Raw genomic sequence first — 25173 nt, forward strand, 5'->3', positions numbered from 1 at the left:
CTCCCCAGAGCAGTCAGCACGAGCTGATCCACAAATCTAACCCTGCCACTCCAAGGCTTAAAAATCCTCTTGGCTCCCCACGGGGTCCCCGGCACAATCACACCCGCCACCAGCCTCTTCAGACCTGGCTCCTTCACCACTTGCCACCCTCCACTCTGCTCCAGCAAACCGGGCTCCTGCAGCACCCAGAGCAAGCCAGGGCCGCCCCTGAGCCCTGTGGCGCCAGCCCACTCCCACCAGGTCCTTCCAGTCCAGGCTGCCCCACAACTGAGCACTTCTGCTCCTCCTCAGATCCGAGTGAGTCCTGCCTCCATGAGACGCTCCCGGATTTGCCCTCACATAATCACTGCACTGACTCTCTGCTTCCACCCCTTCCTGGTTCCTACAGACCACTTCTTTCCATTTGATGACTCAGTTTCCAAAAAGCTACAACTCTTAGGACGCACTGAGCTCTTTAGGCAGGAGAGACACTATGCTAGGCACTTTAAATACTTCTTTCACTTCCTCTTTACAAGTCCGTGGAGTAGGTGCTATTAGAATACTTACTTCCCAGGCAGAACAGCTGGAGCTCAGTAAAGCAAATGAACCAGTATCACACAGCTAATTTTTACTGGTAGAGCAGAGATTCAAACCGAGGCAGTCTGACTACACAGTTGTGTGTGTTCTGCACACAGAAGCCCACCGCTGGTCTCATATATGGCCTGAGAGTCCCAGTAGAAATATAACGCAAACCACATATGTAGGTTTAACTTTCCTAGCAGCCACATTAAAAAGTAATAAAAAGAAACAGGTGAAATAGATATTAACTAACATGTTTTATTTCACCTAGTATGTCTAAATCTTATTTCAACATGCAATCAGTTGTTTTTAATTTGATGTTTTATAGTCTTTTTTTGTGCTGTCTTCAAACGACTGTGTATTTTACACAGACAACATACATCCATTCAGATTGTTCTGGGTCTCGAGAGTTCAGCAACCATGGGTAGTGGGTGGCTACCATGCTGGACAGCAGAGTGGGGGCCACAGCTTGGAGCAGCCCGGACCTCCCCGGACTGCCACATCCCCGCGTTAACACAGGGTGGATGTGATCCCTGCATCTTCCTCCCCTGCCAGATCCGCCTCAACGCCACTCATTAACGCTCAGCACGGATACCCACACAGAGGACGACAGACGACCAGTGCAGCCTCTGGTTCTCGAAGATGACCCTAGTTGAACGAATGAGAAGCAGAGCCTCAGAGAGGCCACATGTTCAGCTCAATGTCACCCTCAATCAGCAGGGGCAGAACCTGAGCTCCACCTGCAAGGCTGGCTCTCTTGTCTTCACCCGTTGCTTGCCGACTGCTCGTCAGGGCACCCCAGCAAGTGACAGCCTCCTTCCTGCAGGGAGATGCCACCTCCCCGGGCACCAAGGGCTCCTCAGTCAAGTGTGCTGAACCTTTAGAGATCCCGTCACGCAGCCTTCTCTGCTTTGTAGGCAGAGGAACATCTGCAAGTCCAAACCGTTCAACAGCTGGGCCGCGGTCTCATCCTTAAAAAGCGTAATTTATTACTCCAGCAATAAAACCACCCTGGCACCGTAGGGGGGCGAGGGCGAAACTGTGCAGCCAGCTGTTTTGAGGGCTGGGTGCTTGTCCTTGGCCCAGGACCTATGAGGTAAACACAATGAGTTTGCGCCATGCGTTTTTGCTCACTGAAGGCCCACCTAGCACAGAGTTGTCCCTCCCCAGAAGGGACCAGTCATGAACCCACCCTCACCCCAACTCGAAGCTCACCTCCAAGCAGCCTGACAGGGCACAGGGCAGGGCCCAAGGGAGCAACCACACCTCGGACTTCTCTACAAAAGGCAGAGAGTTCCCGAGCCCAGACCCCAGCCCACCTGGAAATCCTTCTCCAGGACATGCCAAGGATGAAAAGAATGTGGATGATCCTCCGGCTTCGAGACAGGAGCAGATAGGATCTGTGCTAGGAGGACAAAGGGACTGGACCTCTGCCTTCCAGCTTCATTTCCCCCCTGCCTGACTCCTCTTGAGCAACTCCCAGGACCCCACAGGCTGGGGGCAGACGAGGGCCGCCAGCAACCTGAGTGCCCAGGGCTCTTCCGCATTGCCACCCATGCCCGCCCCAAGGCAGCTGGCTTCTGGGCAGCCCACTGAAGACACAGGCCCTGCAGGCAGGCCGCTCTTGACTTCACAGCCCCGAGATCAGCATCTGCAACGCGGCAAGTCACCGTCACCCCCAAGACTGCTACAGACTGAATGTACCAATTAAGGACAGGTACTCAGAAGAGGGCCAGTCACTTCCAGTGCCCCGACAGGAGCCTGCAAGGGGGAGGCCAAGGCCCAGGGCAGGGAACGTGGGCAGCCATCTGCAGGCTCCAGTCTGGGTGCTGGCCCCAGGGGAAGGAGAGCAGAGAAGCAGTGTACAAACAGGCTCTGCCCATGCTATTGCACCAGAGGCCCTCACTAAACACTGTTATGCCACAGGCACGGCCCGACTGTTCCTCTCCTGCAGCTCAGGGACAGGCTGGATGGCAGTGACCAGGGGTTAATGAGCCGATGCTCAGGGAGGCACTTCACCCACCAAATCTCCTCGACCTGATCTCCACAATGAAGCGAAGTATCCAGCAAGAACTCGGGATTTTCTAGCTTTCCAGATGAGGAAAGAAGACCTGGGAGTGGAAGTGACTTGCCTAGGAAGCTCGGAGTCGGGAAGCCACCAGGGAGGACTCACCAGCGGGTGCAGGGAGGAGTCCGGAGCCAGTGCTCCCCACCCTGCGACCCTGAACAGGCGTCTGTGGTTTGGGGTCTCTCTCACCACCATCAGAATGATTCAAATCCCAGGGAGAGCCCCAGGCTGTAAAAGCCCAAGCTCTAGGCCCATGTAATAAATAAATGAGTAAATCCCACTGTGGATCGGCCTCTCTTGCTTGGGACCTGCCTGCTCCCTCCTCCTGTAATCGGGGACTCCCGTGCGGAACTAAGCTGCAATTCAGTCCTCACAGCACCCAGGGGCCCTGGAGCCCCTTCTGTTCTGCTTCTGAATGGCTCGTCCTGCCTGGGCACCAAGCCGGGCAGGCTCTGGCAGCCGCACTGCAGACGCCCCAGACTCGCTTTCCCTGCAGGAAGTGGGAAGGGGAGGGGGCCCTACCCAGGCAGGTCGGGGCCGCAAGGAGCCTGGCTGGGTCTCGGCCCATGGAGGACAGAACACACTGCACCCCCGCTTGCCACCAGCTGGCCATGTGGGAGTCACTGTCCCTCTCTGGGTGAAGGCCCTGCCTCAGCTTTGCTCGGGGCAGTGAAAGTGCAGAAGCATGTCCTGGGCGTCTGTCTCCTGACCCTGGGTTAAAGGCTTGCATGCACTACCTCACTGAAATCTCAAAAAGCTACGTTTTATCCTTGATTCGCAGACATGGGACTAAGGCAGAGGCAAGTTGGTTTCTCTGTGTGATGATTTAGGTAACAAAATGGGGCACCCCCGGCCTGACGATGTCCCTGCGATTCCAGAGCTTCGCTCCTGCCCTTCGCTGCGGTGATGCGTCCGGATTCTCCATGGGCCTGATGCAGTCTCATCCCTGTCGTGACCCCGGGAGAAGCCACAGGTCCCCGCCACGTGCCCCAGAATCTGGCCTGGCCTTCAAGATTGCCACCATGGTAGCAGCGTGGGCCAAAGGGCAAAAACAAAGCCTGCAGAGGATTCAGGCGCCCATGCCCGCGAAGAGCTGCAGGTGCACACGGACCGGGCCTGCTCTCACAGTGGAAGAGCTCGCCACACAACTGGCCTGCGAGCGACCTGTTCCCAAGGCTGATGGTGCCTCGCCACTGTCACATCTGCTATGTCAGTCCTGGCCCCTGGCTGGGTAACTCGTGAAGAAAGAAAGGTTTATCCGGGTCATGATTCTGAAGGGCAGGCGGCTGCACCTGCTGAGTGAGTCCTTCCTGCAGTGGGGATTGAGGAACATCCCAGAATATCGGCTCTCTCTTCCTCTCCTCAGAAAGCCACGGGCCCACTGAACCAGGCCCCATCCTGACAAAGCCATTTAACCTCACCCAGCTCCAAACGCCATGGGCAGTGAGTGAAGTTTCTGCTCCCTTAATGCCCAACAAGAAGGATGAAACTCGGCCTGGGTCTGACATGGCGGGCGGAGGGCAGCATGGCCTGGGACCGCTGGAGGACGACCAGATGCTCAGTTTCCAGGGCAGGTCGGGTGCCCCGGCCCTCAGGGAATCTCTGCCCCTCCACAGATGCAAACTGCAGTGGCAGAGACCCTGATGGCACTGGCGAAGGACGGACAGGAGAAACGTAACTGGGATTATAATTATGAATTACCTTGCCTGAGTTTCTCATCTGTTTTTTCTCTTTTTGGTGGTACTGGGCAATGAACCCAGGGCCTTTGTGCTGCACTATATCCCTAGTCCTTTTATTTATTTTTTTATATTTTATTTTTTTGGAGACATGCTCTCACTAAGTTTCCTAGGCTAGGCAGGAACTTGTGGTTCTCCTGCCTCTGCCTCCTGGAGTGCTGGGATTATAGGTATGTGCTACTATGCCCAGCTTGGCTGAGTTTCTTTAAATGTTTGATTCACATACCAAAGGCACGGGCAATAAAGAATAGCCAGATGGGACTTCATCAAAACTGAAGTGTTTATGCATAGAAGGACATTATCAAGAGAGTGAAAAGATAACCCACAGAGTGTAGGAGAAAATATCTGCAAATCTGGGAAGAAATCAACACCACAATATATAAAGAACCTCTACAACTCAACAACACCGATAAACGTCCCTCCAAAGCAGGCGGACAACTGGCCAAGGGACACATGGAGGTTCTCAACATCATCAGTCACCGGGGAAATGCATATCAAAACCACAGGGAGACAACACAGCATGCTTACTCGAAAGGGGAGGGAGGTGGAAGAGGAGGAGACGGCCAGTGCAGAGGAGTGAAACACCTGCACCTTGCTGCTGGGCATGCAGAATGGTGCCATCACCCTGGTAAACGCCACAGTGGTGTCTAGGTTCACGAACGCTTTTGTTTGCAAACAATTTGGTTCCCAAACAGAAGCGCTTGGCAAAATTCTGTTTTTGTTTCCAAACTCTGCATCGGGTGATAAGCACAACCAGGGCCATCTTTCCCACACAAACCCAAACACCGGCATCTCTGCCACTCACAGAACAGATTAAGTTCCTGAACCGAGCCACCACGGTATGTCTGCTCCCCCAAAGAATTAAACACAGAACTGGCAAATGATCCTCAATGCCAGTTATCCATTTCACAGCGGCAGTATTCACACTGCTCAAAAGGCGGGATCGACCCCAACGCCCATCAGCAGACGAATACATAAGCAAACGTGGTACACGTACACAAAAACCATCACTCGGCCCGAAAAGCATGGACGCGGCACACGCTGCCACATAGATGTATCTTAAAAACATTATGCGGCGTGAACTAAGCCAGTCAGTAGAGGACAGACGCTGTGTGTGTCCACACAATGAGGCAGCCAGAGGGGCCACGTTCTCAGGGACAGAAGGCACAGCGGTAGCTCGGGCCAGGGCTGTGTTCCCGTCTAGCAGGTGTGGGCTTCAGTGGGGTATCCTGAGGTTCTGGAGATATTTGTGCAACGATGTGAATGTCCTCAAAGCCATTGAGCATGTGCTTAAAAATGGTCGCCGAGATAAAGTTTATGCACATAAATGTTATCCCCATACAAATCTTTTAAATATAAAATTAATTGAAGGGCCAGGGACTTAGCTCAGTGGTTCTGACACCTGGCTCGAAAGTGCAAGGTTCCAAGTTCAATCCCCAGTACCAAAAAAAAAAAAAATTAATTGAAAACCTGCAGCACAGTTAGAACAATGCCCAGCACGCAGCAGGCGCCAAATAATGACACTAAATGAGGAAGTGCCTCCTTGGCATACAGAAGGAAGCGAGTGCCCCAGCTCCTGGCCTGGGGGAGAGACAAAGGTGAGGTATCCCGAAAGGTGGCTTCACTGACCAGAGCTGCAAGTCTGTTGTTGAGAACAGCAAGCCGGAGATGCAGACGGGCCGGGGCTCTGTCCACAGGCAGCCTCCGGTCTTCTCCCTGGTCCACATCTAAGCAGTGACATGGACGAGGCAACACAGGGACTCTGGTTCAGGACGAGCGTGGGGGCAAACACCACTGCCCGTGTGCTTGGCTCGCGGTTCCAAGCTGAGGTAGCAGAGGCTGGATCCACTTCGTTCCTGTCCTCCTACCTGGAAGCCCTGAGGCGCAGCTCTCCATCCAGCTGCAGGGTCAGATGCAAGCCCCTGGGAGCCCAGTACCAGGCCTGGGAGGGAACAAGCGAGCTCTAAAGTCATCCATCCAATTCCTGGCTCCCAGGTTGGCTGCAGACTAAACTGCAAAGATTACCATCACTCATTCACTCAGCAAACCAACTCCGGTGGGCCCTGGGCTCTCAGCAGGGCAGACAGGGCCCTGTCAGGACGGGCTGGCATGGGGAGGAGGAATCACAGACAGGTAAATAGTTAAACAGGCTGCGGACAGCTTGAGTTAGAGGCGAGAGGACCCGTGTAGGCGCAGAGCCAGCAGGAAGGGAGGGGCGGCCACAGGGCCTTGGGGACGCGCAGCAGGGCCCATCCCAAGGGCGGCCCAGGGCGGCCCTGGCGGGGCTCACACCACAGGGTCTGGACTTCACCCGGACCTCTCTGCTGCTGCTGTGAGAAGGGACAGAGGGAAGGGAGCTCAGGGATGGGCAGCCATGACAGCGGACAGCCGGCCACGCTGCACCCACCCTCGCCTGCAAGCGCGTCACTGCCGGCTGTGTGGACTTCCGCCACTTCACTGTAGTCCTCTGAGGGTCCTGGGCCAGGAGGGCCGGCGTCATTCCCACCTCACGGAGCAGAAAGCGAGGGGCAGGGATGAGAAGGTCGCACAGCCACTTAGCGGCAGAGCTGAGGTTCAGTCCCGACTGTCACTCATCTCTGGAGACGCAGCAGACACAGCAGGGCTGGGACACGAAGGGAATGGCCGAGGACCTCGCTCGACACTTCCTGCCGCATGCCCAGAGCGGAGCTGGGCACAGATGCAGAACACCTGCCTCCTCGCCTAGCAGGTGCAGTGCCCTGGGATCCGGTGCCAGCACACCGAAAGAGAGGAGGAGGGGGAGGAGGAGGAGCAGGAAAAGAAGGGAGGGAGGGAGGAAAAAAGAGAGAAAGAAAAAAGAGATTGAATAAGAGAAGGAAAGAAGGGAGGGAGGGAGAGAGAGAGACATCAGAGACAGGCTGGGCCAGGCAGGGACCTGGAAGTCCACTCTCATGGGGCCCCACAGCCACCGCCCCAGTGTCACTCACCACTGAGCCTGGGTTTCTATTTATAACTGAAGATGGCTATGACACAGCAGAAACAAAACAGCAACCCATGAGTGCACCCAGCACCAGCAGGGCTGCTACACTTCTCTTCTTCCTCAAGCCCTATCCAGAGACTGTCCGATTTAGAGCCAGAGATTTAAGATTATGATAAACTAAAACTTGCAGCCCAAGTCAAAACTGCCCTGCTTTTTGGGGTGCCGAGGGGATGTGAGGAGAATAACAGAAAATGCGACCTAGGGAAGGGACATTGCTCGGTGGGTGACTTCGAGGTCTGAGGTTGGTTCAAGTCCAGCTCGGCCTGGTGCCTTTGCTCCCTGGCGGGTTGGAGCTGCCCTTCCTTCCCCTGCAGGGTCGGATCCTGGGCTGAGAAGGCTGCGGGAGAGCTGCTCTGCAGCAGGCAACCGCCCAGCAGCTCTGAATCCGCTCCTGCTCCAGCATCATCTCCGAGAAGGAGCCCGAAGACCATGAGAAAACCCACTGAGACCCTCTTCACTGGTCATCAGCTGCTTCCTTCCAGAGCGCTGGCCCCGCCCTGTCCATCTGAGGACCCCACTCCACCCGGTGGCCCTGTGCAGAAGCAAGGGTCACTATGCCTTATCCCTTAGGTCCAAACTGTCCCGAGTCTGTGTTTGGAAGGCGCCTGCATCACGGGGCCTCAGGAGTCACTCAGGAGGAGAGGTTCACTTCGCCTCACGGTTTCAGCAGTCTCGGTCCATGGCTGGCAGGTTCAAATGCAGGAATGGCACAGGGGAAGGGCCTTGACGCAGGGAAGCTGGGAGCCTCGCCGCAACCAGGAAGCAGAGTGAAGGGAGGACCTGGGGAGGCAGACACATCCTGGCCACTGCTCTAGTGACCGCCTCTTCCAGCCAAGCTCCACCTCCTCACAGCAAGTCAGCGGCACAGCGACCCAGACAGGAGAGCTTTCCAGGCCACGGTAGGTCTGAACCCTGACTGGGTGCTGTGCTCCCCTGCGGATCCAGCCTCGAGGCGTGCAGGAGCTGAGGAGGCAGTCAGGAGGCACTCACTGGACACAGGAAGGGTGCACTGTGCTCCCGTCCCTGGCAGGAGGATGCAGGAGCCTCCTCTCTCCGCTTCCCGGGTGGTGCTGGGGGGCAAGCTGCTCTCCCCCAGGCCCATCCACCACGCCTCCTGCCTCGGAGCTGGCCAACCACAGCCCAGTAGACCTCTCCTACTGTAAGCCGCAGGTGTGGGAAAGAGAGGACACTGTTCCTGCCGAGGTCGGGAGGGAGGGCCCAGACTCCGGAAGCCCCGCACCTCTGTGCGATGTCACGGGGCCTGGCGCGAGGCACTCAGTGAACATGGGCTGGCTTGGCCGTTCGCTCACGTGTGCGGCTGCGTGTAGTGAGCACAGGGAGAGTGGCCCTCATCCAAAGCCTGAAAGCGGACACACTGTGCTCCCACTCTGAAATCTCTCGAGCCACAAAGGCAAAATTTCACACCAAGAAACTTCATTTCATGCACAAAATTACTAAAAATATTATGTGGAATTACCTCCGGCTTAGGTGCATGAGACCTACAGAAAACACACACCGGTTTCGTGTTCAGACCTGCTTCCCACCTCAAGATCTCCCATCAGGTATATGTGAATATTCTAACATCCGAAAAGATTCAAAACCCAAACATTCAGAACGAGGCAGACAAAACCTGTATTTGCTGTTCGCGTGAATTAACGCCACAAAAGTTGTTCAAACTGGCAAATGGGGCTTAGCATCTCTACGACGCCATCTTATTATAACTCTGAGTAACCCTAAAAAGCACTGTGCCGGATTGTAACTGCGAATATTGCTGTTGTTAATGGTGCTCCCTCTCACTGTCTTTCTCACAGGCGAAGGCTGACACAGTCCAGAGCTCCCCTTCCTATTTCTCCCAGGAGCCTCACACACTCCCGGGGCACACTAAGCTCACAGATCTCCAACAGGGCCTTCCTGACTGGTCCCCAACACACACACACACTTCAACCACAAAAAGGGGAAAGCTGGACAAAGCCAGGAAAGCCCCTCTCCAACAGAGCGGCTGAGGAATTTGTTTCTTGAAGCATCTCCCCATGATCACTCGCTGTAAAGGAAGAGAAATCTGAAAATCATGGCTTTTCCCTGATGAATTCAGCAACAGCTCATTGTCGGGGGGGGGGGGTGCGCAAAAGTCAGTGAGTTGGCTGGAAACCATGACTGCTCAGTAACAGCCGGCCCACGCCCGACCCACACACTGGGGAAGCCCTGTGCTTACCAGCAGCATACAAAGGACTGGCTTCCTCGAAAAAAGGAAAAGGAAAAAGTAGCCAGCATATTTTCAGGGAATGGAGAAGGAAGAGGTAAAGCAGAGACCAGAGCTATCTGGACTGCAGACTGGCTGGCTTTCCCGGGCGCACAGAGCTATCAGGAAAGGAAGTGAAGAAGTGACCCTGCAGCTGCTGAAGTGGGGAGGGCACTGGCCACGAGGGCTGGCTCTGTCTGTGCTCCTCAAAGTCGGAAATGAGAAATCAGGAGGTTTGCTATGGAAGCAGGTTTCTCTCGGTGTTCATTTCTGTTTGCTTTTTGGGGTGCTGGGGGTGCGCCCCAGGCCCCAGCATCTGCCCAAGCCACATGCCACGCAGGCTCCTCCTTCCAGGTCTGGGCTGTGGGGCAGCACCCTCCCTCGCACCAGGTGCTGCTCACTTGCACCCTGGTCCACGCTGTGGCCACGCTGGGCCCATTGACCTGGACCCAAACAGCCTGAAACTGCTCAGTCTGCGGCCCCTGCCGGGAACCCACCGCTGCAGTGCGGCCGTGGGCAGGAGCACTGGGCCTCTCAAAGCTCTCAGGGAGCAGCGAGGGGGAGCAGGCCACTTTCTTGAAAGAGGAGCCCTGCAGAGTCACAGAGCACAGCAGGAGTTTGCTGGAAGTGGGAGAGGGCTGACTCCCGAGCCATGGCCCCACACTGACTTATCAGAAAGAACCTGCAGGCTCGGGTCCCCTGGGGGCCAGGCCTCGTGTCCTGCCCACAGGGAGGCACCAGCTCAGGGCAGTTCCCATCACAGCCCCTCCAGGCCTCAGTTCACAAACCGCACTTCGAGCCGCCACGGTCTCGGTCACAGTCACGCAGCAGGTTCTCAGCCACCAGTGGGAAGCCACCGAAAGCTCTCAGGATCCCATCTGCCTGGTGAAAACTCGCTCAGCTGAGGGGGGGTCAGCAGGATGCTCCTGCCCACACCTGACAGGCCGAGGAGCTGCTGCCCAGTGAGGGAGGGGTACCCCAGCCAGCCTGCTGTAATGTGACCGCTGCAGTCACCGGCATGGGTGTCAGGACCCCCGAGACAGACTGGAAACCGCGCTCAGGTGACCACTTCCAGCCAACGTCCACGTGGCTCGATTATGAATCCCTTCTCCTCTCCTTTCCCAAATGCACTCCTAAATCTTTTGTTTTCCTTTCAAAGGGAGCTAGTATGCAGGGAAAGTCTCTCTAATGGGGAAGGCACGTGTGGAATGTCCCAAGTCACGGGACACTGCCCTCCACGGTCCACGGCCTGGGCCTGGCCTCGGTGCTCAGGCCGGCCAGGGGGTGCTCAGGGGCACAGTCGGCCAAGGCGGCGGCCCTGAGCCAGGCCCCACAGCCCTGTCCTCCCGGGTGCCCTGAGGGGAGGGAAGCCCTGTCCCACAGGTGGTCAGCCCCTGGCCAGCTCAGGCGGTGTGGCTGCTCTGCCGCGGTTCTGTGGCCTCCACGCAGGTCGGCCACACCGACTGCCCGGGGTGCTGGCTCTTCAGGATCTTCGAGTGCCAGGACAGCTGACGTGCCCTTGCCCCTGCCCTGATGTCGACTCCACCTGGTGCCCATCCCTCCTCTCCGGCCCGTTTCTGACGTCCACACCCACCCGAGCCCCTCAGCAGGACAGGGCGCCCGCCCCGCGAGGCCCCCGTGTGGCCCTGCCTTGCGCCCACCGCTGCCCAGCTGGCTCTGGACGGCCGGAGGCGGGAGCAGGAGCCCCGGGGCCGCCACCACTGAGCCAGGAGGGGCCTGCAGCGGGGCGGGCTGCCGGCAGGAACGCCCTGGGGCTTAATGGCAGGACCGCGCGCCTCTGCACTTTATCAAAACGAAGTGCTGTACCCAGAAAGGGTCAATTTTCCTCTTACAAATCCAACTTCTATTAACTTGATTTTATTACTGAAATTCGAATCTTTTCTCATTTACCATCCGTTTTGTTTCTTCTGCAGACTGCTTTTTTTGTATCTTTTGCCCACTGTGCTGAAGGGCTGTTGACTTTGGGAGTTCTGTCTGCCTTTTAGATACAGGCGATTTGTAACATGGCACACACGTCGAGAATCCTTCCAAACTTTTATTCGCCTTTTAACACCACTGTAGGTTTTGTTGCTTAAATGTTCTTTTCTTTCTTCTTTCCTTTTCCTTTTGGCTCCTTTTATTTTGAGTCAAGCTGCTCTCGGAACCCTCATGCCTCAGCCTCCTGTGCGCCACCACATCCAACTAGCTGTGCATTTTTCCTTTCTGTACAGACACACTGCTCACCAGGCCCTTCTGCCTGTGCTCCCCCAGGTCACCTTTCAGCAAGCCCACAGCTCCCACTAAAATGCCAATTCTTAGACAGGATTTTGGGGTCCACGCCCTCACCCATGTTAGGCGTCCCCTTTGTCCTGCTTGACGCTCCTTGCCAGTGTGTTATTTCATGTGTGCGTCTGCTTCCTGGCTGTCTTCCCACTTCCAGTGAGTAGCGACACCACGCCCCGGCATAGCCCTGGGACCCAAACACTGCCGAATCTGAGATGAGGGCGAAGAGCCTGACACCGGTGAGCGTGACTGACACACGTGTGCAGCACGCGACCCCACTGTGGATGCTAATGACACGTTATGGATCATGGACAGCAGCGAACGTCACACGTCTCACCAGAAAACAGCAGATTCAGCTGTGCCGATCTCATAACCACAATATTTACCTAAAACTCTAAAATGCTTGAGATTTTACAATGCAAAAATTGTAGGACTCAGCCATGCAGAGTGGCACTGCCTGTAATCCCAGCGTTCTGGGAGGCTGAGGCAGGAGGCCCTCAAATTGGAACCCAGCTTGGACAACTCAGTGATTTAATAAGACCTTGTCTCAAAATTTTAAAAAGGGATGAAGCACTGGGAATGTAGCTCAATGCAAAAGCCTAAAGTTCAATCCCCAGGATGGAAAAAAAATAAATCCTAGGATGACAGACTTTTTAATTGAAAAATAGAAAACTTGATCTTTATGAATAGTCCCTTGTGGAGACAGGCATCCACATCAGACGAGACAGGGCCTCTTCAGGGCGGAAGGGCCACTAACGTGTCCAAATCCAAGGAGCGATTCTGTACACAGTGAAACACTGAACCGAAATACTATTTACCCAATAAAAGTGGCACAAATAAAACATAGGTAATAGTCAGAAATGCCTAGAAGCTAAGAGTAATAACAAAAAAGCCCAGGAAGGCTGAGCCAAGAGGATCACAAGTCCAGGCCCACCCTGGGGATCTTAGCAACTTGGTGAGACCTTGTGTCAAAATAAAAAAATAAAAAAGGGCTGGGGATGTAACTCAGAGCAAATGCCTTGGGCTCAATCCTAGTATTCCCAAAAATAAAAGTAATACACACAGCAAAGGAAATCATCAACAGAGTGAAGAGACGACCTACAAAATGGGGAAAAAATCTGCCAGCTACTCCTAGACAAAGGACTAATACCTAGAATACATAAAGAACTCAAAAAAATTAGACCTCCTAAATTTTAAGATTGAAAATGGGTATCTAAAATTTATAGACACTTCTCAGATGAAGAAATACAAACAGCCAATAAATGCAATTTTAAAAATGCTCAACATCACTGCCACTAGTGAAATGCAAATTAAAACACTGAGATTCCCTCACTCCAGAAAGAATGGTGACCTTCAGGAAATCAACCAATAAGTGATGTGGGGAAAAGGAACCCTTCTTCATTGCTGGTGGAGTATAAACTGGTACAACCACTATGGAAACCAGTATGGAGATTTCTCTAAAAACCAAAAATAGAAATTCCATTCAACCCAGTCATTCCCCTTATTGGTATCTTCCCAAAAGAGCTAAAGTCACTGTATTACAGTGATCCATGCCACATCCATGTTTATAGCAGCACAGTCCATAATAGCTAAATCATGGAAACAGCCTATATGTCCATCAACAGATGAATGGATAAAGAAAATGTGGTGTTTATACACAGTGAAGTACTACTCTGCCATAAAGGATAAACTTGAGTCATCTGTAGGAAAATGGATGCACCTTGAGATCATAATGTTAAGTGAAATAAATCAGACACATAAGCTTAAATATTGCATGCTTTGTCTTAGATAAAAAACTATATAATGAAGTACAAAATGAAAGACAAATAGGAAAAGAGAGAGGAAAAAAATCACTGTAATCCAGCACAGTATCTCTAAAAGTATACCTTGACTTAGTACAATTGTGGTACATGTTTTATATATTCTCTGATTAGCCTGGCTTTCAGTCTGTATGTGATCATTAACTTTATAAGGTTTTATAAGATAAATAAATGAATCTGATGCTGGAAAAATAAAAGGGGGTAGAAAGAAGGGGAAAAGGGAATTAAAATGTGTTCTGTACATACACTAATCCCCTGAGTGTCATCATTACATGCTGTAAGCACTTACTAATAAAAGTCAAAAAAAAGAAAAAGTTCAACTGACTGGACTCAACTCAAGACTTTCTTTTGCAGTGCTGGAGACCCAACCCAGGGCCTTGAGTGTGCTAAGCACATGTTCCACCACTGAGCTGCACCCGAGCCCCGGAAATAAGACGTGCAACAAGTTAGCCCTCCAGACTGCTAAGGGTAAGTTCCCATTTCTTTCATTTGAGAAAAGAAAATGTGAACCTCCCTCGTCACAGTTCTAGCCCCCAGGACCTGGCCCCAAGTCAGGCCCCTTCCTCTTGCCTAGTGCCTTACTGCTGCCTTTCTCCCCCTAAGTCTGCAGGGTGCTCCGGCTTTAGAATCCGGGACAGCGCCCCGGACGCCTGACCCAGAGCAGTCACCCTGATCACTGAGGTCCAAGGCCCTCACCCTGCCCGCCACACCTGCTCTCCCCCTCACGGCCCAGTCAGGGATCTGGCCACGTCCACGGCCCCGAGGCCCCACTCTGGAACCACACTGTCCAGCGGGAGGATCATACAATCCACGTGCGGCCACAGAAATAAACTTAAAAGAAGCAGGTGAAAATATCTTTAAAAATATATTGTGGCACACACCAGTAATCCCAATACTCTGGGAGGCTGAGGCAGGAAGACCGAAAGTTCAAATCCAGCCTGGCAACTTAGTGACTTATTAAGACCCTGTCTCAAAATTAAAAATGTAAAAAGGGTTGGAGATGTAGTTCAGTGAAAAGGTCCTAGGTTCAATCCCCAGCACTGCAATTGAAAAAAGAAGAATTGTACTTGGCCCAATATCTCCAAAACATTATCCTGTCAGTGTATAATCAGCATTCTAAAGAGGATGCATGAAAAGCCAGGTGTGGTAGCACATGTCTGCAACCCCAGCACACAGGAAATAAGGTAGGACTGGACAGCAGGACCCTGCCTCGAAAGGAAAGAAAGGCAGGACATGCACTACTGTACACGTTGTGCTGTTGGTTTTAAATGAAGTCTTCAAACCCTACATGCTCTTAGGATGTGCTCCAGAGCTCCTTTCCCAAGGCTCAGTGGTCTCCTCGAGCTGGGGCCTCCAGCCCAGATGGCGCAGCTGCAGGTGCCGGAGCCCTGCAGCCAAGAGTCCCAAAGCCACGTCCACAGCTACCAACCTGGGCCAGGCCCCCAGTGCTTGCCCCGTGCCCTGACTTCCTGCCCGATTCGTGCTCATCCCCATGGCTCTGAAAGCTGAGTCGGGCTGCACTACTCTCTGCTTGCCACCTCTTGGCGGCCCCTCTGTACCTGTAAAGGACGAAAGCCTGCCGGGCTTCCCATGAGGCACGAGCTGTGCCACTCTGTCGCCCTTGCTGCCGCCAGCGGCCGACTCTCCCAGGCCCGCCTCGGCTCCTGCCCAGGCCTCCCTCCTGCTCCTCCCAGGGCCTGAAACACTCAGCCCCTTCCCCCTTCTCAGACCAGCCTGCCCTGAAGAGCCCACCGCGCCCTCCCGCCTCCCGGCCTCCAGCTGCTACCCGCTCCCGAGGACCCTCCGCCCTCCAGTGCACCTGTAGCCCTTCGTTACTATGTTCCATGTTCCTCGTCTGCATAACCCGGCTAGCACGTTGGTACGGAAATCTGCTGCCCTTCCTTGTTCCTTCCACATCTGCAGCACTCAGCATGGGTGCCACAGGACACACACAATAAATTCCCACTGAACGTCTAAAAGTGAACAAATGAATGAAGGCCAGTGGTGTTCAGCCACACAGGCCTTGCCGATTAGTGGGAAGAGACAGACAGACATAGGTTCTGTCAGGACGAGCACCGTGGAGAAAGGTAAAACTCAGGAAGGGAAATGGGAACCTGCTGCACACCGGGCACACACCACACCTGACGTGAGGAGCACAGAGGCGCCAGGGCCACGACCCACTGCTGTGGTGCAGCCTCAACGGCAGTGGATGCGACAGGAGGGCAGGGCTTGGCTCTTTGCTCCTGCCCTACACCCCGCAGCTACCACCGGCTCCAGCACATGGCGAGCGCTTGGTACGCAAATGAGTCACCTGAAAGCCAGTGTGAGGGTGACACACCAGGAGAACAGTGCTGTTCAGTGGCTGGTGGGCACCCTACCGACAGGGAGAAACTCCTGCCCCCTTCAGCACAGCGCACGCCGGCAGCGGCAGCGTGCACGGGAGGGGGACAGGCACCCCTGGCTCCCCACCTTCCCCACCCCACCCCTATGCCGGACCTGCTTTCTTCTGTCTATCTTACCTCTGCCGAGGTTTCTCTCTGATGCTGCAAAGAACTGCAGTGGGGTCACTGCTGTGATCTATGTAACCAGAATGTCACCTGCACACCCTGCAATGTGCTCAGAAACCACCACTTTGTGCAGCCACGGGAAGTAATAAAGCTCAGTAATGGTGACAGAGCTAGTATTCACTCACTCGTGCTGAGCACTTACCGAGATTGCAGCCTCTGCCTGCCATCTGCCAGCACCTCGCTCTGCTCCCATGACCTTTAGCACCCCTGTCCTGCAGCCCAGAAGACCAGGGCCAAGTGGCCCGCTCAAGACGAACCTGGCCTCCACTCGGCCCTCCGATATCCCCAGATGCCACTGCTGCTGCTCTGGCTTCCCTCTGTCCCTGCAGATGAGCCCCCACTTCCCGCCAGGTCAAGCTGCTGAACACATAACAAGACAATGCAGCTCCCGGATTCCTCAAGGGCTAAGCAGTTTCGACATCTACCTGATTCAACAAAGACCAGGGCTCTGTGGGCACCAGATGCCCCCACCTCAGTCAGTTCATAGTGATGGAGTAATAGCAGATAAACAGAACAACACCCCCCCAAAAGAGGAGGACAATTCAAATTCTAGAACTTTATGAAATGAAATCACAGGCCAGAGACTGGCTCAGAAGCACGGAGTAGATGCCCAGCATGCATGACGCCCTGGGTCAGATCCCCAGCACGGGAAAGAAAAAGGAAGAAGAGGAGACGTCTTGACACCGCGTATTGAAGAGTCTTGCGTTTTATGGCCCAGCATCTGCGTTTTCTGTTTTAGAGATGAGTGCCACTACACTGCCCAGGCTGTTCTTGAACTCCTGGACTCAAGCAGTTCTCCCGCCACAGTGTCCCACCCAAACCTGTGGAGAGGCTGGGACTGCGGGGCCAAACGTCGCATCCAGCGCCGGTTTCTGTTCTGAAGGACAGCCCCAGGAGGCCCCTGTCCAGGTACTACTTGGAGTTCCTGCAGGACTCAGACTCTCCCAGGACAGAAGCAGGTGCTGTACTCAGAGCAGCTGGGGACCAAGCACTCAGTCTCCCATCTGTTGTGAAGTTGCAAGTAATTAAAGCCTGGAAACCGTCCTAGAATGGGTCTGGCCTCGCAGCCCCAGCAGGGTGCCCAGATGTGGCCTTGTGCAAGGACCAGAGGTTCCACGTGGACGTGGAGCCTTCTGAGCTCCACCCAAGCAAGGCTTCTGCGGGGGCCCTGGACCTCTCACCGACTGCAGCCAGATGCTCCACACCAGGACTTCACCCCAGCCTCCCAGCCCTAGGTCGGTGGCAGCATACACGGTACTATCAGCGAGAGGCTGAGATTCTAGCTCAAGCCACGGAGAGAATCTGCTTGTTCTGAAGTCCACCATCTGACTTCCGAGAATGGGCCCCGGACGGAGTCAGGTGGCCCTGTCCAAGTCCCATCAGCCCTGCCCCTGCCGGGCTAAGTGATATTTTTAACCTCCTAGCCACGTATTCTCCATCTGCAGAATAAAGATGATAATAGCCCTATTTTATGGGACTGCTGGGAGATTCAATGAGGTAATGTGTCTACCACATGTGGAGCCAAGCCTGGGCCGCCACCAGCTCTCCAACCTGCCCCGCGCTTTTTTCTAAGCGCCATGGGTGTGCAGGTAGCATAAATATGAAGGACGTGCTTGGCACACTAAACAATAAATTCCAAAGTTACTACCTGTGCTGCTATTGTTGTTATTATTCATTCTTATTATTGCTCTTATTAGTTCCTCATATGATTTAGTGACAGAAAAATAGAAGAGACCCAGGAGGTCCCTACTGAAGGATTCATTTTGTTAGCGTTCTCTGAAGCCTGGAGTTCCTGAGCTTTTCTGGAGAAGATGTGTGTGCACTGAGCATGGTGGCACACGCCTGTAATGCCAGCACTCTGTAGGAGGCTGAGGCAGGAAGACTGCAAGTCTGAGTCCAACCTGGGCAACTTAGTAACTAAGACCCTGTCTCAAAATTTAAAGAAATAAAAGAAAACAGGGTTTCAGTGGAGTTCTGTGCAAAGGCCCTAGGTTCAATCCCTAGTATCACTCCAAAGAAGAAAAAGAAAAGAAAAAATGTAGCTGTGACTGCAACTCTCACTGGTTAATTTATCCAGGTTGCTGCCCTGCCTCCCTTCCGGGCTCAAGGCCCCACGGGAGACCCTGGATAAATCAAGACGCCCTACCTGGCCTCTTCATGAGATCAGAAACTGGCAACAGGAGAAGGGGGTGGGTTCTGAGGTCAGAAAAACTCAATCAGTAAAAAGCCAGACCACCAGAAAAGCCACTGACATCGGAAGCTCAGGAATCAGAGCCATTAGCAGTCCCAGTGCTGACTCCCCAGAGGACACAGCCCAGCACCGGGCAGACGCCTAGCCTCCCCGTCAGAGGTTGCCTGCCTGGGTCTGAGCAAAGGCAGGGCCCTCACACCCACAGCAGACAGGAAGGGTGTTCTGGCCCCGAGGCACCGCTGCTGAGCTGCTGGGGGCAGCGGCCACCTCAAGCAGTCAAGGGCCCAGACCTGGTGAACACAGGCTCCCCAGCCCAGCCCATCCGCCTGCCTCCCATGCAGGAGAAAAATCCCCAAAAGACCAAGGATGAATTCAGTGTGGATGGTAGAAACTCACTGGGTTTCCACACCAGCAATCGTGCAAAGCAAAAGGAGCTGTATGCTTCACAACCAGGAGGAGGACTCCCTCCCTTCAGCTCAAGCCGAGGAAGAGACAGCCGGGGTGGAGGTGGGTGGGGGACAGTGTAAGAGAGGAAAAGGAAAATCGAGCAGTATATGCAAAATCTTGCGCTCCAGGCAGGTAAAGCAACAAGAAAACGAGGCCGCCTTTAACCAGGCAAAACAATGCCACCTAATGCTGTAGCAAGTTGCTCCCAGGAGGGGCAGGAGGCCGGCACCACAGCCCAGGAGACCCACCCAGCCTTCCATCCCCAGACTGGGAGCAGAATCCCCCAGCCCTGGTGCCAGGGCCTCGGGCCATGAGGCCGTCCTCACCTCCAGACTGAGCTCATCTCAGCCCAGGGACCGGGCCATGAGGGTTTTCCTTGTAATGGATTACGTGTGTCCTTTTGCTCTGCTCTGCTGAAGGCTTCTCTCCTAGAGTCAATCTTTCCGGAAGTTCCACTCCGGCTTCCAAGAGTCCATACAAGCCCCGTCTGCTGGGGAGAGCTTTAGAAAGACTGCTGTGACCACAGGACCGTGGCAAGTGAACAAGCCTCAACTTGCCTGCCCATATGCAAAGCAAGCCTGCAGCACCCTGCAGCTCTCGGTTCGGCGGATGCAGTCCCTGCGCCCTTGGCCGGACACCCACCCCACTCGCGGTTCCTCCACCTTGACTGGAGACCAATCTGAGGGCGCGGGCGGCTGCCAGTTCCCTCTGGAAAACAACAGCCTAGGGAAGAAATAGAACCCGTGCTGGCTCGTCCCCAGCATCCTCCGGGTGACTTTTCCTTTCTACTTTTTCTAGACTGGGCTGCAGTCTGGAGCTGCAGAGAAGAAAACACTCCACGCTGCGGACCACCAGGAGGGCTCACCATGTGTCCACGCTCCCGGCACAGGCGGCCTCGTGGCTGCGCTTCCTGGAAGCCTCCTCGCAGACCACGAACCCTGGCACAAATAACGAGCACCGCGCCACGGGAAGGTGGCCCTAAGGACACGCAAAGCCCTCCGAGGAGGCTGCCGTCCCGAGTGCGGGCAGCCGGCGCGCGGGGCGCAAAGCGAAGGCAGAGAAAGTTTCACAACACGGGGCTGCCGAGTTCTGGGGAACCGGCTCCGGGCATGGGGAGGCGGCGGCCACGGGATGGAGAGGGCGTCACGCGGCTCGCGGACCTCCAGTTTCGCAAACGCGGCCTCCAACCGCATCCGCAAGCGGACCCGATCGCGCCCGGGGCTGCGTCTGAGACCCGCGGGCGAGGGTCCGATCGCGGCCCGGCCAGCGCGACCCCCTCCCTCCTCCGTCCGGGCCGGGCCGAGCAGCGCCCCCGGAGCCCAAGGCCCCTCCATCGGCGCCCGCCACGCATCGCCAGCCGCCCGGCCACAGCTCCAAGTTTCCAGAAACGCGGAGGACGAAGCTGCAACTCACCGGGGGGGCGCCGTGCCGCGGCCTCTGCGCGGAGGTCCGCTCGGTCGCTCGCGGGCTGGATGCGGGCGTCCGGGGCCTCGCCGCTGCGCCCGCCGCCCGCCGCCCGCCGCCCGCCGCCCATGTGCTCGGCGGCCGCACGCGCTCTGCCCGGCAGGCGCGGGGCTGGCGGGCGGCCGTGACGTCACGCGGCTGCTGGCCGGGGGCGGGGAGCGGAGCGGAGCGCGCCGCCGCCCGCCGCGTGCGTCCCGGCCCGCGCGCCCGGTGTCCCGGCCTGTGCCGGCGGCCTGGAGCGGGACGAGGAGATACCCGCGCCGCTTGGGAACCGCCGTGCGTCCCCGCCGCCCCGCGGACGGCACTGGGCCCGGGCCCAGGTCCGCATCGCCAGAGCGCCCGGCCGGCGCTGCCCACCGCGAGCCTCCTCCGGCCCCGGTGCCAGGCGCCCTCCGCGCTGGGCGGGACATGGGTCGGCACAGACCCCGCGGGACAGGGGCGGCCCGGGGTCGCGGGGATGGAGGCCCCCCCCCCCCCGCTCTCTGTCCGCTCGGCCCTGCCCCGCGGCGCCCGGCCTCCCTCCCGCTGCCCCGGCCAGCTTCTCCTTCCCTTGGAGGATGAAAGCCCGGCCGCGCGCACCTGCGAGAAGCCGACAGCCGGAGCCGTGGTTCTCAGCCGCCTCCAGCACAGGGGAGACGGGGCTGAGACCCCGGGCCGGGCCGGGCCGGGCCGGGTGCCGGCGACCTGGGAAGCGCGGCTGGGCGCTCTGCGTCCCAGGACCCCGGCTGGGCTTGGGCCGCCTCCTCAGGGAAAGGCGCTGCTCCTCTCTGGCGCTTTCAACCTCGGCCTTGGCTCTGCTTGCCCTTTCCAAGTTTCTAACTTAGCTCTACTAACTCGGGATTCATGGTTTTTCCTTTTTAAAACTCCTTTTTAGAATTTAAGAATGATTCTGTAAAAGTTTACAGAAGAAACACTTTTAGTGCCCTTACCATCCATGACACACATATTGGCGCCTGCTCCCATTTCCTAAAGTCACTCTGCCTGGTGCGGTGGCCTCAGCCAAGACTCCAGCCCTGGTGGGATTGAAGCAGCCGGACTGACTGCACGCTGCAGTCCGCATGAGCAGCTCAGGACTTGGCGACCAGGACCCTGACTCAGAATCTGAAAAATAATAGTGTTGAAGATGTAGCTCCTGGATTCAAGGCCTTGGATTCCATCCTCAGTACCGTTAAAAATAAATCACTTCTTGAAAAAGTGATGCAATACACAAATGTGCTGTAAAAAATAAAGAATTAAAGTGATGCAGAAAATATAAATTATATCAGACAGAAATAACTTTAAAGGATGTCAATAAATTCGAGACATCATTTTGGGTATTTTGCAGCTATTGATGGAGATACACAAGTACATGCAAGTTCAACCAATTGATAAATAGAAAATATATTTTAAAATATTATCTCATAATTGCTAATTTGAAACTTGGTCTTTTTTTTTCCTTTGGTGCTGTGGAATGAACCGAAAGCCTATTCTACTAATCACTTAACTATCTTTTTTCTTTTCTTTTCTTTTCTTTTTTTTTTTTCTGAGACAAGGTCTTGCTACGTAGTTCAGGCTGTCCTTGAACTCACTATGTAGCCAAGACTGGCCTCAAACCCGCAATGATCTTCCTGCCTCAGCCTCCTGATGCTGGGATTATAGGCATGCACAATCGTGCCCAGCTCCTAGTTATCTTTTAATAGAAGAAAACGAGTTATTAAATTTTAAGTATCTTTACCACTTGAGAGGTACTGTTTCCTAAGCAGTCCTACAAAGCTTCAGAAAACTGCTGTGAAGACTGCAGAGGAGTGTGAGCAGCACTTTATTGGGCCCTTAGCACATACCTCCCTTCACTCCACTTGTATTTATCAGTTGTGTCGTTTTCTTCAGGCTGCTGCTCTGCTTTCCCCGGTGTGTTCCCCTGGTCCCTTATTATTAGGCCTTCCATTAAATAATGTCAAGCACCGGACAGGTCCTTCCTGTCCCTGCTTCCACTTGCTACCTAAAATCATCCTTCCTCTGTCGGTGCCGGGTGCTCCTGAGGACCACATGGACATGGACATGAGGGCCTGCTCAGCGGTGCGAGGGGCAGACGGTGGGCACGCGGGGAGGCGAGAATCTGGGGCAGGACTGGAGCCAGTGGAGCCGTGGGGATTGGCCCCAGAGAGTAGGGCAGGAGGAAGGCGGAGAGGAGCCCCGAGGGGCGCAGAGGACGAGGAGGAGCAGGGGTCAAGGCCTGGAGGTCATGTCTGGGCCACGAGTCTCGGAGACAGATGCCAGCAGCACATGCCCCGTTGTCGCTGGTCCACAGCCCCAGTCTTGAGCCAGCTTCTGACGGAAGCTCGGTCCGGTGTGAGGCCAGGGGGCGAGCAAACGGTAGCCTGGACCCCTGGGCTGCAGAGCAAAGGAGAGGCTTCATTCAGTGCCCGGGCGGTGGAAGCTCACAGAGAGGCTCCCAGGAGAGCCGGGGCCTGAGCGGAAACAGAAAACTAGGTAGGAGTTTGCCAGGTTCACCAGGAGGAGGACTCGGCCCTTAGCAGGTGTCCGGCCTCAGGGACAGCGGCGTGGTTTGGCCAGAGCTCAAAACCGCAGCTGGAGAGGCGGAGAAGGAGATGGGACAGAGGCCTTGAGTTCGGGCCTCGGACCCCTGCCGGCGGCTGGCGCTCAGCTGTTTTCCTGTTAGACTCAGCTCGACAGAAGCAAACAGGCCTTCAGGAGGCAGCCGCAGAAGCGCTGGAGAGAGACTGAGAAACTGGGCAGAGGCAGTGACCTTGGGCGTGAATTCCCCAGACCAGCGCCCCTGGGAAAAGCGGCGCAGCTGCAGGATGCTTCCTTCCGGAGGAGTCAGGGAGACGCAGACCTGGCAGCACGGGCTGTCTGGAGGGCGCAGGCAGAGACCACCAAGGCTCAAGCTGAGGGATGGACATGTCTGGGGCCAAAGAGGCAGACGTTCTCCCACCCTACCCTGGGTATCCTGGCTGGCCTGTGCAGGCAGCTTAGTCCTCTACCTTCTCCAGACCTCACCTGTCCCAAGAGCTGCTGTGACAATCAGATGTAGCAGTAGCCCTCACTGTAATCCCAGCACTCTGGGAGGCTGAGGCAGGAGGATCACAAGTTCCAGGCAGCCTCAGTGATTGGCGACTTAGTGAGGTCCCATCTCAAAATAAAAGGTAAGAAGGGGGCGGAGGGCTGGGGTGTAGCTCAGGGTGTGGGCCCTGGGTTCAAGCCCTGGTGGTAAATAAACGAATGCAGGCAAGCCCAGGCCGACCGAGCTCCCGGTGTCTGTCTGGTGATAGGTCCCTCTGAGCCAGTCTCTCCCGTTCCCCTGGACGCCCTCCCTCAGGGCTGCGGCCGCCTCCCCCTCCAGGACCCGCGGTCACACAGGCAGGCGATGCCCGGGACAGCGCTGGTCTTGGCCTAGGTCCCAGTCAGCACCAGGCAGAACCGGTACCGGAGACCTGAGTGCTCGCAAGGCAGCCGGAGACGAGATGAAGCCGCAGAGAGGAGACAGCCGCACAGGGAGTCCCAGCTTCCCCGACTGCTGCTCACCTCTGCCTCCCCACGCAGGAGCCAGAAATAGGTCCGGTTTGACGACCAGACTGTAGTTCGAATCCCGTCGTCCCTCTTTGACTCTGGGTGACTCAATCAAAGTCTCTGGTTTTTTCTTCACTTATTTAACTGTGATAAAATACAAACAACATAAAATGTACCATTTCAAATGTCACTGAAGTCCAGTGCCATCGCATAAATGCACATTATTGTGAAATCTCCACTGGCATCTGTCTCCAGGATGCTTTTCATCTTGTAAAAGTGAAAATCTGCACCTCCGCCAAGCAACAAGTTCCTCTTCTGCAGCCCCCCACAATGACCGCTCTACTTTGTGTCTCTCTGGTCTGACAGCTCTAAAGGACCTCATGTAAGGGAGATCATGCAGGATTTGTCTTTGCCACTTGCTGATTTCAATTAGCTTACCCATCCCCAAAGCTCATCCATGTCATAGACTATGTCATTGGTCCCTTCCTTTTTCAAGGCTGAATAATGTTCCACTGTGAAGATTATATCATATTTTGTTTATGCGTTTGTTTGTCCATCACTGGACGCTTGGGTGGCTTCCGCCTTTTGACTCTTGTAACAATGCCGCTCTGAACATGAGCACACAAATATCTCTTTAAGAAACTATTTTCAGGGCCGCGGATTTAGCTCAGTGGTTCCACTGCCTACGCCAAAAGCACAAAGACCTGAGTTTGATCCCTGGTACCAAAAAAAAAAAAAAAAAAGAAAGAAAGAAACTCCTTTCAACTCTGGGTATTTACCCGGAAGTGGAACTGCTAGATTGTGCAACAATTCGATTTTTAATTTTTATTGATTTGCAGCACTGGAGATGGAACCCAGGGCCTCCGGTCTTCGAGGCAAGTGCTCCCCACTGAGGGGTCCCCCTGTCCTTTTGTATTCCGAGACAGGTTCGGTGAAGTCACCCGAGCTGACCTCAGGCTTCTATTCCTGGAGCTTCACCTCCGCAGCTCTGGGATTGCAGGTGTGCCCCACCATGCCTGGCTTCAGTTTTTAATTTTTAAAGGAACTTCATACTGCTCAGAGTTTTAAAAAAAAGTTTTATTTTGGAATACTTTTAGAAGCATAGAAAAGTTGTAAAGAAAACAGAGAATTCCCACATACTCTCCAAGTCCCACTTGTTAAGATCTAGCGTCTTTATGGTACATTTGTCAACACTGGCACATTACTCTCATGCATGGTGGTACATACCTAAAATCCCTGTGCTCTGGAGGCTGAGGCAGAAGTATCTCGAG

The 25173-nt window shown here is 54.9% G+C and overlaps 1 protein-coding gene across 45 annotated transcripts in view; it reads right to left on the reverse strand.

Annotated features, from left to right (window-relative positions):
- LOC101704262 (uncharacterized) overlaps window positions 1–20622 on the reverse strand; it is a 223358-nt gene extending 202736 nt beyond the window's left edge. For 10 of the 45 annotated variants that reach the window (XM_087187880.1, XM_087187870.1, XM_087187867.1 and 7 more), the window contains exon 1: window positions 20342–20520. Coding sequence is in view for 1 of the 45 variants with exons in the window: in XM_087187882.1 (XP_087044008.1) it covers window positions 20342–20462 (121 nt within the window). In the remaining 44 variants the exon portion in view is untranslated. The other 35 variants (XR_015441453.1, XR_015441451.1, XR_015441449.1 and 32 more) reach the window with 18 other exon arrangements.
- Window positions 20623–25173: the final 4551 nt, after the last annotated feature.

This window comes from Heterocephalus glaber, unplaced genomic scaffold, assembly GCF_053883595.1.
Source record: "Heterocephalus glaber isolate CG9 unplaced genomic scaffold, H.glaber_assembly_v1.0 deba00000281, whole genome shotgun sequence".
Lineage (NCBI taxonomy): Eukaryota > Metazoa > Chordata > Mammalia > Rodentia > Bathyergidae > Heterocephalus > Heterocephalus glaber.